Consider the following 12241-nt stretch of genomic DNA (forward strand, 5'->3'; position numbering starts at 1 on the left):
CCTCTACTTAGCAAAATACCCTCGTCTTTATATGCCTAACTGCTACTTTTTGTTCAAGGCTCTTCAAGCTCAAACATAATCTTCCCTGAATCCCCATCCCTCATCAAGCAAAATTAATAGCTTCTTTACATTTTGTTCATATATAAGAAGCCCTCTCATAGATGTAGTCTGGGCCCCTAGCCAAGCAATAAGTGGAAAAAATGGTTAAATATTGAATTGTACACTATAAGGATGAACTTTGTGGTATGTATATTATATCTAAAGAAAGCTTTTTTAAAAGAAAAAAGGTAAATTAAACCAGAGTCATGAAAAAGTATAGCAAATACCTTAAACTGTATTCTGACCTAAAACAACTGTATGTTCATTTGCCAATCTACTGAGAAGGTCCAAGACCTTTTCTTTGCATGTAGTCTACTGATTGGAATTCTGCATACTATCTCTTGCATAAATCATACCCATAAACCATCAGCTAAGATTTCCCAAGATTTTGTTCTTTTAAGGGGAAAATAACTTAAAGGTACTTGTGAAGCAATCTGAGAGCAGATTTATACTTTATAATTTTTTTTTTTTTTTTGAGATGGAGTCTCGCTCTGTCACCAGGCTGGAGTGCAGTGGTGCGATCTTGGCTCACTGCAACCTCCGCCGGGTTCAAGTGATTCTCCTGCCTTAGCCTCCTGAGTAGCTAGGATTACAGGTGTGCACCACCATGCCCGGCTAATTTTTGTATTTTTAGTAGAGATAGGGTTTCACCATGTTGGCCAGGATGGTCTTGAACTCCTGACCTTGTGATCCACCCACCTCAGCCTCCCAAAGTGCTGGGATTACAGGCGTGAGCCACCACTATACTTTATAATCTTTTACAGTTAATCTCACATACCTTTGTTGGGTCTTTCCAAAATATTAAACATAGACTTTTAAAGAAACAATTTTCACACTCTTTCATTGGTTTATACAATATAAAGTTACGAGAGCACAATATCAAGTACAACTGGCAAAAACAGGTTTGCAAACAAACACAAGTAAGTCGTAAGATTGAACGAGTCAATTGATAGGACCAGAAATAGGCAGATTTACTAGATAACAGTTTCCTAGCATGATATGGGAATTAGTCACTTATGACTTACAAAGGAAACAGAGTGAGTTAACTGGTTAGAGGTTATGTGTAGACAGGCTAAGACATCAGCTACTGTACCTCTCCATTTTAATTGACTATGTGTCTTTCTACCTAGAGTGTTTTAAGGGCAGAGATGGTGCCTGGCTATTAAGGGAAACTACTGAAGAACTTCCCAGACGTTTTTATAATGCTGTGTAAATCTTCTCTGAAAACAAGTATGATTTTAAAAAACAAAACAGTCATTTTTAAGCCATTTACACTAAGGTTTATGGATCTTTCCAGAAAAGGCCATGCAGCAGATGCAAATTTCCTTGCTAAAAGCTTCTGTTCATTTCCTAGGGCTACCATAACAAATTAGCACTAACTGGGTGACTAAAAACAACAAAAACTTGCTCTCTCACAGTTATAGAGGCCAGATAATGAAACTGAGGTGTTGACAGCACTTACCTCTTCTGTTCACTGACCTCTTCTGTTGTCTAGTGACTTCAGGTGTTCTTTGCCTAGGGGCTAAGTGACTTGGAGCTCCATGCCTCCATTGTCAAATGGTCTTCTATGTGGGTCTGAGTCTCAGATAGCCCTCTACCTTTCTCTTATAAGGATTCTTGTGTAGAAATCAATGAAGATCAATCAAATGAGAACAAGCAAAGGCTATTTATTCAGGCCTTGTAAGGGAGGGAGCCATGATCTCCTGCATTTTAGCAGAGCCAAAGGCAGGCAGAGGAGTGGGCATGCCCTGATTAGAGGCTCTCAGCATGAGGAAGCTGAAGGCAGTCCAACTAGAAGTGGAGCATTCTATGGCTTCTTCTTGTTAGTCTCAACTTGGAAATGGGGACAAAAGTTAGGGAAGATGCCAGTTATTAATCCAGTACTGGTCATTTGGGCCAATTGTTATAGTTTGTCTCATAGGATTGTTGTTAGTGATAATGATATGACTTTCTACAAGTCTAATTTATAGATTTCCTGGACTGGTTACTGTAGATAATAGATTGGTCTCCTGGGTTGCTTGCTGCAGGCTGTGGGTCAGAGTTCTGTTTTTACATATGGTCTGGCCATTGTCTATTTGCATATTCAGTCACCTACCCTAAAGCCAGGATGATCTCATCTCAAGATCTTTAACCCAGTTATATCTGCAAAACTCCTTTTTTCAAAATAAGGTCACATTTGCAAGTTCTGGGAGTTAGGACATGGATATATCTTTGGATGTGCATGAGGGCACCATTTAACCCACTATAAAGTTCCTCTTGGTTTAGAAATCATGTTTACTTGTTTAGAGGGGGAGGAAAAAAAGACCTTGCCTCTTGCCTCTCTGAATGAGACAAGCAGGTAGGTTATAACTGGATTTCACCAAAGGTCTATATAACTTCTGTCCCAGAGGTAGAAATCTTTTCGAAACAGTTGCCTAGACATCCTTTAAAGCTTGGATTTGAGCTGCAGACCAACTCCTTTATGTCTGCACTCCAAAACAAGAGATGTTTTGGTAGTCCAGTACTGTCTATACATTCAGCAAAGCCCCTCCTTTGGTAGAAACCTAGAAGCAGTGTGGATAATGTATGAATGTTGCCTATATTATCTTGGATAGGGAGGTAAGGAACAGTATAAACCCTCTGGTTTCTTTCTTTTTCAATGCCCTGAAACTCTCATCTCATTGCCTGACCAGAAAAGGAAGTAATCCCTAGTGTCAGCAGATTCAGCGGTAGGGGTATATGATAGGTATACAGTTTATTTTTAATTATTTGATTAATTATTTTTGGATGACTCTGATGATGTTCTAACTTATCTTAAAGATGTGTTTGAAAAGACAGTCTTGTCTCTAAAAGACAGTTTCCTTAATTTATGCAATTCTAATGAATTATCGATAGATGGCAGTAATTTGTTTTCATTTTTCTTTTCATTGCACAATAGAAATCTGGAAAAAAAACCAAAACGTTTCCAATTTTACAGCATGAATTTTATGAATAGTTGGTTTAAGTAAATATTATCCAAGAGTTCTTCAATTTATGTTGCTATAGAAATAGAGATCAAGAAGTACTAGTTACTTTATTTTTATTGTATAAATCAAATTTTCTTTATTCTTTAGGTTACTTTATCAAATACTTTAAGGAATACAAAAATGAACAAAACTCTGTATTTGCCTTCCTGGTGCTTACAATCTAATGGGAAAAGATACTATAAAATAATGAAAATAATAAAAATAAAAATCTGTTGAGTATTCATTGTGGGACAGGAATCTGCTAAATGCTTTACATGCATTATTTCATTTAGTCTTCACAATCACCCTAATGAAGCAGGCACTAATATCGTTTCCATTTTATAAGTAAGGAGTCTGTGGCCCAGGTTGGAAATAATTTTCCTAATAAGTTAATAAGTAGTGTAATCTAGATTCAAAACTAGCTCTGTCTTACTCTAGACCTATACCTTTATTTAAAATGGCATAGTGGAAATACTGAAACAATTCTTCTAAAAAGAGAAAGACCATATCTTCCCAGAAAGATCAAGAAAGACCTCCTAAAGAAAAAGCCATCTAAATGGAATTGAAAGATTGGCTGTGATGTTGACGTGATCAGAATAGTGCTTTTGGAGCATTATTCTGTTAGAAAAGGACAAATTGGAGTGGAGATAGACTATAATTAGACACCTGTTGTATGCCAGGCACTTGTAGACCTCTGCCATCATGGAGCTTATATTAGTAGAAGGATATGGAGATGTCAGTAGTGATAGATGCTGTCAAGAAAAATGAGGCAAGGCAAGGAAACAGAGGGTGAAAGAGAGAGTTATCAGGGAAGGCTTCTCTACTAAGATAGTATTTCGAATTGGTAAGGAGTGATTGGATTCCATTGTAATTTAAAGGTAGAGCCAATGGGCTTTGCCGAAAGAACTGCATGCAGCTTGTCATGGAAAAACAGTGAAGGTTCTGGCTCATCTTTTGAGTAGGTCAATCGGGGCAGCACCCTTGGAGTGTTCAGGATTTTTCAAAGGGCCTATGAAACGTCAACAATAAGATCTCCTTTATTATTGCCTTGGGCAAGTCTAATTGAACTGCCTTGGGCTCTATACCCTTGTAGAGACCTCCCTGCTAATGAATTCAGGGTTTTTGGCCTAAAGAACAAGAAAAATCAACTTATAATTTACCGAGATAGAGAAGATTATGAAGGTGCATGTTTAGTGATGGTAATAGAGTGGACAGAGGAATCGAGAGTTCAGTTTGGGACATACTGAGTTGAAATGTCTATTAAAAATCCAAATGGAGATATCAGGTAGGCAATGAGTATGAGTCTGCATCTCAAAAGGAATGTTCAGGGTAGAGATATAATTTGGGAATTGTCAGCCTACAGGTGGATTTTAAAGCCGTAGAACTAGATGGCATCATATGTAGAATAAGTATGAGAAAAGAAGGAAGCCTGAGGACTGAGCACTGGGAGGTGTAACATAAGTGAAAAAGATGAGAAAGGACCAACAAAGGAAACCAAGAAGTATGGTGTTTCAAGAAGGCAGTAATTATCAAATGTGTTAAATGATGTCAATAGGTCAAGTAAAATGAAGATGGAACTTGTTCATTGAATGTGGCAATGTGGAGCTCACAGATACTGTGATAAAAATCTTAAAAGCACAGTGATAAATGCCTGGTTCTAGTGGGTTCAAGAAGAAAGAGGAGAGGAAGTGGAGAGCAAGGATCTTGGCTTTAAAGGGGAGCAAAGAAATGGGTCAGTACTGAAGGAGGTTATGGTGTCAAGCAAGGGTGGTGGTGGTAGTGGTTGTTGATTTATGATGGGCTGTTCAGAATAATATGTTTGAGCAAGTAAATAGGGAAATTCTGTTGAGGGGCCATTCAAAGAAGTAACGTCTGTGAGAAGGGAGTACAAAAGTAGAGGACTGGCATTAGATAGGAGCAAGAAAACAGTATGCTGGTATACAGGTGCAGGTACAAAATCTGGTAGATGGGTAATTTACCATCTTCTCTGACTTTTCTCTTCTATCTCAGTTAAATTAGAAGGTAAATTATCAACTCGAAGGGAAAAGAGGTGTGGGAGGTTTGAAGACAGAGGATAAAGAGTGAAACAATCATCTACATAACTTGGTGCATCTTAAGAGCCTAGGATCAAGGTCCCACTTGACATAAAATGGTCTTGAATTTAAAGTGAGTCAACAGCATAGTTGTATGTCTTTCTTTAAGCATATTCAGCTACTTGAGTATAAGCAAAGCAGCTGGTTGGGATTCTTCCAGGGAATTAGGACAGAGAGTGAGCTGTAAGGGAAATGAGGGTGAAAGCAAAGGAATCTAAGTGAAGTAAGGAGGGAAGAATACAGGAAGGGTTGAGGGAATGTGTAAAGATACAAGAGTCGATGGATTGGAAGTCTTGCGGGGTTAAACAGCACATACTGTCAAAATACTAGATGGGATGAGCTAGAAAAATAAACAGTATTTTGAATCTGAGATTATGGATGAGGTACAGTTATACTCAATGGGTTGCTGGGGAGAATAAATGAAAGAAGATCTCGAAACAACCGAGAGTTCAGGGTTTTAGATATACCATTTGTGCGGATATTGAAATTCCCAAGGAAATACGAGAGAGTAGTGATAGAGGAACAGTAAGTCAGATGCTATAATCTAGGAATGAGCCTTCCAAGACCTGGAAGACAGCTGATAACAACAAGGAAAGATAAAGCCTATGTAGTCTATGACCTGAATTTCAAAGAAACCAGAGAGGGTTTTAGAGAGAAGAAAAGGAAATATGGTGGCAGTGGAATGGAGAACAGAAAAAAAAAATGTTTCATCTCCAGACTTAGTGGCTTGAGAATGAGGAAGCTGTATCTTTGGACTTCAGTTAAAGCCAAAAGGTAAAAGGGAAGTTCACTGAAAAGGTTGACAATAGAAAGGACTTGGCTGAAGATGGCCCATGAATTTCAGAAGTCAAAGTAGAAGGATAGAAAAGGGTTGGGGAGTGGGTAGTACAGCATCACACTAAGGGGCTTACCAAGCTGAATAAGGATGGGTTCTCATGATGAAGAATGACCTGGCTTCTTCTGAAGACTGAAGTTAATAGGGATGTAGAATTTAGGCAGCTTATGGAAATTGCACTGTGATTTGGGGGAGAGAGAAATGGGGACTCACCAGAAAGGTAAGTTACCTAACAGGAATGTACTGCAAGGTGAGAGCATGAAGAACTCATTGGATTACCTCTTCAAGCATGCAAATTGTGTCGTTAGGCCATTGGAGGCCTGTTGGAGCTGCAGCAGCTCTATAAATGCAGTTTACCAGAATAGTTTCCCAAAGAAGAAATGTAGATGGTAGTAGTGGGAATAGAAAGAGTAAGTTGATTAAAGTGATGTGTTAGCATAATAGGAATACAAAATGTAGTGGACCCTTGAACAACACGGGTTTGAACTGTGCAGGTTCACTTACCCGTAGGTATTTTCAGCCAAACTCGGATCAAATATACAGTATATGCAGGACTTGAAATCCCTATGTAAGGGGGGCCAAGTTTTCATGTAAGTGGGTTCTGAGGCACTGACTTTGGGACTTGAATATGCACAGATTTTGATATGAAGTGGGGAAGGGGGTGACTTGGAACCAATCCCCTGCATGTACTGTGGGATGACTCTAGTTTTATTCTGGAGTGATATATGGAAGACATAATTCTTCGCGTAAAAAGTCATAATCTTGGTAGTCTATCATAGTCTAGCATTAAGAGCATGAACTTTGGAACCAAAATACTTGAATTCAAATCACATAGCTTACATTTAATGGCTCTCTTTGGATAAATTCTTATATCCATTTGTGTATCTCACTGTACTTTTTTTCGTAAAATGAAAATTGTAATAATATCTACCTTATAGGGTTAAATGAGTTCCTATTTGTAAAGTTCTTAGAATACCATCTGGCACAGAATAAACACTATATAATTTTTTTTTAATCTAAAGCACTTGGAACAACAGTGACTAGCACAAAGTAAGTGTAAGTTTTTACCATTGTAATTAATTGAGAGAACTGACAGTATATACTGAAAGTATAAATGTAGAGGGCATGCATTTTTCAAGGTAGATATATTTAAGGATGAAGTCTGTGACGGTGAAACTCAAATGAAAAACTAGAGAGAAAATCAGGTTTGGATTCATTAGCACTAATCTGGGACAGTTCTGTGTGTTGAGCAAAAAGTATGCAATGTGAATGGAGTAAATGGCTCAGCTTCAGGGAAGACTTCATGAAGGAGTAGGTTTGAAGTGAGATTTGAAGGAAGTGACATGAAGGAACAGGAAAGAATTATAAATTTCAAGGAATGGTTATGATAATCTGCTAGGTAAGCCCTCACGATTTCTTTAGCTTGGTTGTATATTTCTAGATAGATTTGATCTCTACACAGGAAACGATCTAACTTTGCCTGTCTTTTTTGTTGCATATATATCAGGTTTCAATCCTTTAAATTTTTTTAAAAACATGTAACTAGTACATGGATGCTTTGTAGTTAATTGATCTTTAGAAAGGTATTTAGTGATTTAAGAAGAAAAATACTTATTCCTCCTATTGTTACTCCTAAATAAAGAGTAGATCAAAATTTGCTTACGGCTTACTGTGTCCAGAATATCACTGGACAGGAGTCCTATATTCCCTGGATTCCACACCCATAGCAGAAATTGTTAATCATTATTGATATCATTTCTCACAGATTCTGATTATAGTCTCAGAATCTATTTCCTCATAGTGCTGGAGTTACATACTATTAATACTAACCCAAAATAATTATGCAGTGTATATTGGGTACTGTTCTAAGCCTACTACATATATTACTTTAATTATTAGAACAGCCTTATGAAGTTTTAAAGATGAGGTACTGAGGATCAAAGAAGTTAAGAAACTTACTCAAGGTCACAACAGTGGAAAATCAGAAGAAGCAAAATTCAAATACAGTTCTACTTTCATTCCAAAATCACTTAACCATTGTATTCTAATTCTTGGCACTAATGATGAAATGTCATTGACATCCCTGTGACATGTTTGACAATTAATTTACCTTTCAGGGTCACCAATATACAACAGGAAAAAACAAAAGTGAAAGATTATCAATATAGATTATTGAGTAGGAGTAAAGAAGGTAAATCAAAAAGGGGAAAAGAGGAGATTGCAGACACAGAAAATGTCAGACAACAAAGAAAGGAAGAGTCAAGGATTTCCTAAAAAAGGTGATGAAACAGTCTTAAGAAATGAATAATTAAAAGGTCAGCAACAACAAAAAAAGTAGTCTGGTAGGATAATTGTGTTAAAATTGATAGCAAATTAGAATAGATGGAAGCAGTTACATTTAGCCGGGACAAACATATACAGTGTTTAAAAAAGTCATACTAACCTGAAAATACAGAATTATAATGAAAATGCATCAACTCTAATTGCTATAGAGCTGTTATGGTAGCACTATAATTATAGTATATGTGCAAGTTGTCTGGATAAAAAAATTAGGACAATCAAAATATTTATACTGTTCCATAAAGGAATATATCCTAATTCTAAATTTAGTTTAGGAGGAAAAAGCATCAAATATTTAATGATTTTGAGTACAGAAGCATAACTTTCTGAAAATAACTGTATTTTAATTTTTATTATATACTTTATTATTTTGTCTAATTGTAGATAAGCAAGACACAAGTTCATTAGCTGATGCTGTAGAGAAAGTTGCAAAGCAACAACAATCACAAGCGTCAGAGATAGAAAAAAACAAAAAAGTTCTGTTCAGTTTGAAGGTAACTTCTTTATATAGTCTTTTAAATGTCTTTACTTTCTTTAAAAGTAAATGACTAGGAGGTTATTAAAAATACTTATTATTGGGAGTCACTTTTAAAGTTATTCTCTGTCAATTATTCTGTTCTCCCTAAGTAAAGTTTACTTAGGGAGAGTATTCCAGTTTTATGGAAAATTTTACACTCCCAACATATAAAGATTCAACAGTGTCATTGCAACTGTAGGATAAGCATATAAAACCTAACATGTTAGATAGAATTATTTTACATTCCCTTATTTGATAGTTTCTCCTAAAATGCTGAATTGAAGGAATGTTAAGTTTTAAGCCAGTGTTTGTAAAGCTATGGATTGTGAGTTGTTTGTTGTCAGTGAACATTTCAAGTAGCCTCCCTCTATGTTCCTTTCCTTTTTAAGTATATTTATAATCCTACTACAGGGAATATGGGAGCCATACTTGGTCTTCACATGCAACATAATTAGATATAACTATACTATGTGAATATGACTAAAGAAATGAAAATGAAAACAGTATCTTGTGCTCTGTAACGATTGTTATTAAATATATCATAGAAATGAGAAGAATAGGCTTAGGAGCTAACTGCCTAGTTCAAATGGCCAGATTTACTACTTCTTGTTCCGTGATTGAATTTCTTGTGCTCCTGTTTCCTTAGTTGTAAAATAGAGATAACAATACAACGTGCCCATAAGCTTTTCATGAGGATTAAATGAGTTAATGTGTTTGGTGGGGACCAGGTGGACATGGTACTGATAGGGCCCTATTTGACATTGGCTTTAAGTATCATTGGCTTTAAGTGCATCAGCAGATACATGATGACAATAATTGTATTATCATGGTGATATGGATTTCTTATAAATATTTGTATTATGTTAGTCACTTCTAGAAAAGAATATATCTATACAGTAGAATGTAATTGAAAAACTAATGTCATAGTTTTGTAAAGAAATTTTTTTGTAAAACTTTTCAGTCTTCAAAGAGTTTCATAGACTTTATTCCATATATATTGAGAGCCTACTTTGTGTTAAGCATTTTGCTGAACACTATCTTCTCTCTTATGTTACTTACCATTTATTGGGAAGAGAAAGAAGTAAACAAATAATTACATGTAGAGTAGTAGTGTCAATGATAGAGGCATGAACGCAACACAGATTTAACACTAGAGAGTGATCCCAAAATAAATGATGTTTCAGTTGAGTTTTAAATGGCAGCTGGAGTTCATCTGAATGATTAGGTGTCTAGGACAGGTTTAAAGGTTAGGGAGTAAGGAAGATAATATTCAAAATAAAAAGGACCTGAGGATATTCACAGAGGATATTTGCAGAGGCCTGAAATAGCATTGGTACATTCCTAGAACCATAAATAGTTTGATGGTAAAGTAAATTACAGTACGTTTTGAAAAATCATGGAAGATATATACCACGGTAAGAAACTTCAACTTTATTCTAAAGTTGATAAGCATTTGACAGATTTTAAGCAAGAAGCAAATAATTAGATTTATATTTTAGAAAGAATTCTAGATACATAAAAAGCACTTGTTATAATCCAATATCCATTCATGATAAAAACTCTCAGCTAATTGGAAATAAAAGGGAACTTCCTTAATCTAAAGAAGAACAGCTACATAAATTCTCTAACCAACCACATACTTAATGGCGAAATAATGAATGTTTTTCTCCTAAGATCAGGAACAAGACAAAGATGTCTCTTCTTACTTCTATTCAAGATGGTACTGGTAGTTCAAGCCAGTACAGCTATGCAAGTAAAAGAAAAAAAATTCCTTCAGATTAGAAAGAAAGAAGTAAATCTGTTATTATTCACAGATGACATTATTTTTTATTTAAATAAAATCCCAAGGAAGCTATAAAAAGCTATTAGAACTAATAAGTGAGGTTAGAAAGATTGCAGGGCACAAAAAATACACAAAAATATATTGTATTTCTACACATTGGCAAGAGAAAATCAGAAATTAAAACTTCAAAAGCAATACTACTTACAATGCCATCAAAACTATTCAATACTTAGGGGCAAATTTAACAAAAGATTTAAAGACCAGTATGCTGAACACTGTAAAACATTGGTGAGAAAAATTAAAGAAGGTTTAAATATAGAGGTATGTCATTTTTATGAAACAGAAGACTCAGTATTGCTAATATGTTAGTTCTCTCAATTTTATTTGTACATGAAACGCAGTCCCAGTCAAAATTTCAGCAGGCTTTTGGGAGAGAAATACATAGGCTAATTCTAAAAGTCATATGGAAATGCAAAGGACTTAGAGTATCCAAAACAATTTTGAAGAAGAAAAGTGTTGGAAATCTTACACTACCTGGGACATTTTCTAACACTAACAACCAATTTTCTGATTCTCTGGATGCCAACTGGGTGTCCAATGATTGGATTCTGTTCTGACACTACAACAGTTTTCCCTTATTTGCAGTTTTGCTTTTGCAGTTTCAGTTACCCACAGTGAGCTGCATTCTAAAAGTATTAAATGGGAGATTACAGAAATAAACAATTTGTAAATTTAAAATTGCAAGTCATTCTGAGTAGCACGATGAAATCTCGCACTGTCCTGCTCCATCCTGCCTGGGACGTGAGTCATCCTTTTGTCCAGCACATCTATGCCATATGAGCTACCCATTCTTTAGTCACTTAGTAGTCGTCTCAGTTATCAGATTGATTGTGGCAGTATCACAGTGCTTATGTTTAACTAAACCTTATTTTACTTAATGGCCCCAAAGTATCAGCGTAGTCATGCTGGTAATTCAGATATGCCAAAGAGAAGCTGTAAAGTGCTTACTTTAAGTGAGAAGGTGAAAGTTCTCAACTTAAAGGAAAGAAAAATATCATACACTAAGTTGCTAAGATCTATGGTAAGGAAAAATCATCCATCTGTGAAGTTGTAAAGAAGGAAAAATAAATTCCTGGCTGGGTGTGGTGGTTCACTCCTGTAATCCCAGCACTTTGGGAGGCCGAGGCAGATAGATAACTTGAGGTTGGGAGTTCGAGACCAGCCTGGTAAATATGGTGAAACCCTGTCTCTACTAAAAATACAAAACAGCCAGGCATTGTGGTGCACACCTGTAATCCTAGCTACTTGGAAGGCTGAGGCTGGCCAATCACTTGAACCTGGGAGGCAGAGGTTGCAGTGAGCCAAGATCACACCACTGCACTCCAGCCTGGGCAACAGAACAAGACTCAGAGATTCCATCTCCAAAAAAAAGAGAAAAAGAAATTCCTGTTAATTTTGCTGTTGCACCTCAAACTGCAGAAGTTATGGACACAGTATGTAATAGTGCTTAGTTAAGATGAAAAAGACATTAAGTTTCTGGGTGGAAGACATGAACAGAAAACATGTTCCAAATAACAGCCACATGTTGCT

At 36.1% G+C, this 12241-nt stretch overlaps 1 protein-coding gene across 12 annotated transcripts in view; it reads left to right on the top strand.

Annotated features, from left to right (window-relative positions):
- CCDC122 (coiled-coil domain containing 122) overlaps positions 1 to 12241 on the top strand; it is a 33341-nt gene that overhangs the window by 2390 nt on the left and 18710 nt on the right. For 3 of the 12 annotated variants that reach the window (XR_002725422.1, XM_023187347.3, XM_023187348.3), the window contains exons 1-2: positions 740 to 8290; positions 8736 to 8845. The exons of 5 other annotated variants lie outside the window; for them this stretch is intronic. Coding sequence is in view for 5 of the 7 variants with exons in the window: in XM_023187347.3 (XP_023043115.1) it covers positions 8245 to 8290; positions 8736 to 8845 (156 nt within the window). In the remaining 2 variants the exon portion in view is untranslated. Of the gene's footprint in view, positions 1 to 739; positions 8291 to 8735; positions 8846 to 12241 lie in introns of those variants that run through there. 4 more of the 12 variants (XM_023187344.2, XM_023187345.2, XM_023187343.2 and 1 more) reach the window with 4 other exon arrangements.

Source organism: Piliocolobus tephrosceles, chromosome X (genome assembly GCF_002776525.5).
Source record: "Piliocolobus tephrosceles isolate RC106 chromosome X, ASM277652v3, whole genome shotgun sequence".
NCBI lineage: Eukaryota > Metazoa > Chordata > Mammalia > Primates > Cercopithecidae > Piliocolobus > Piliocolobus tephrosceles.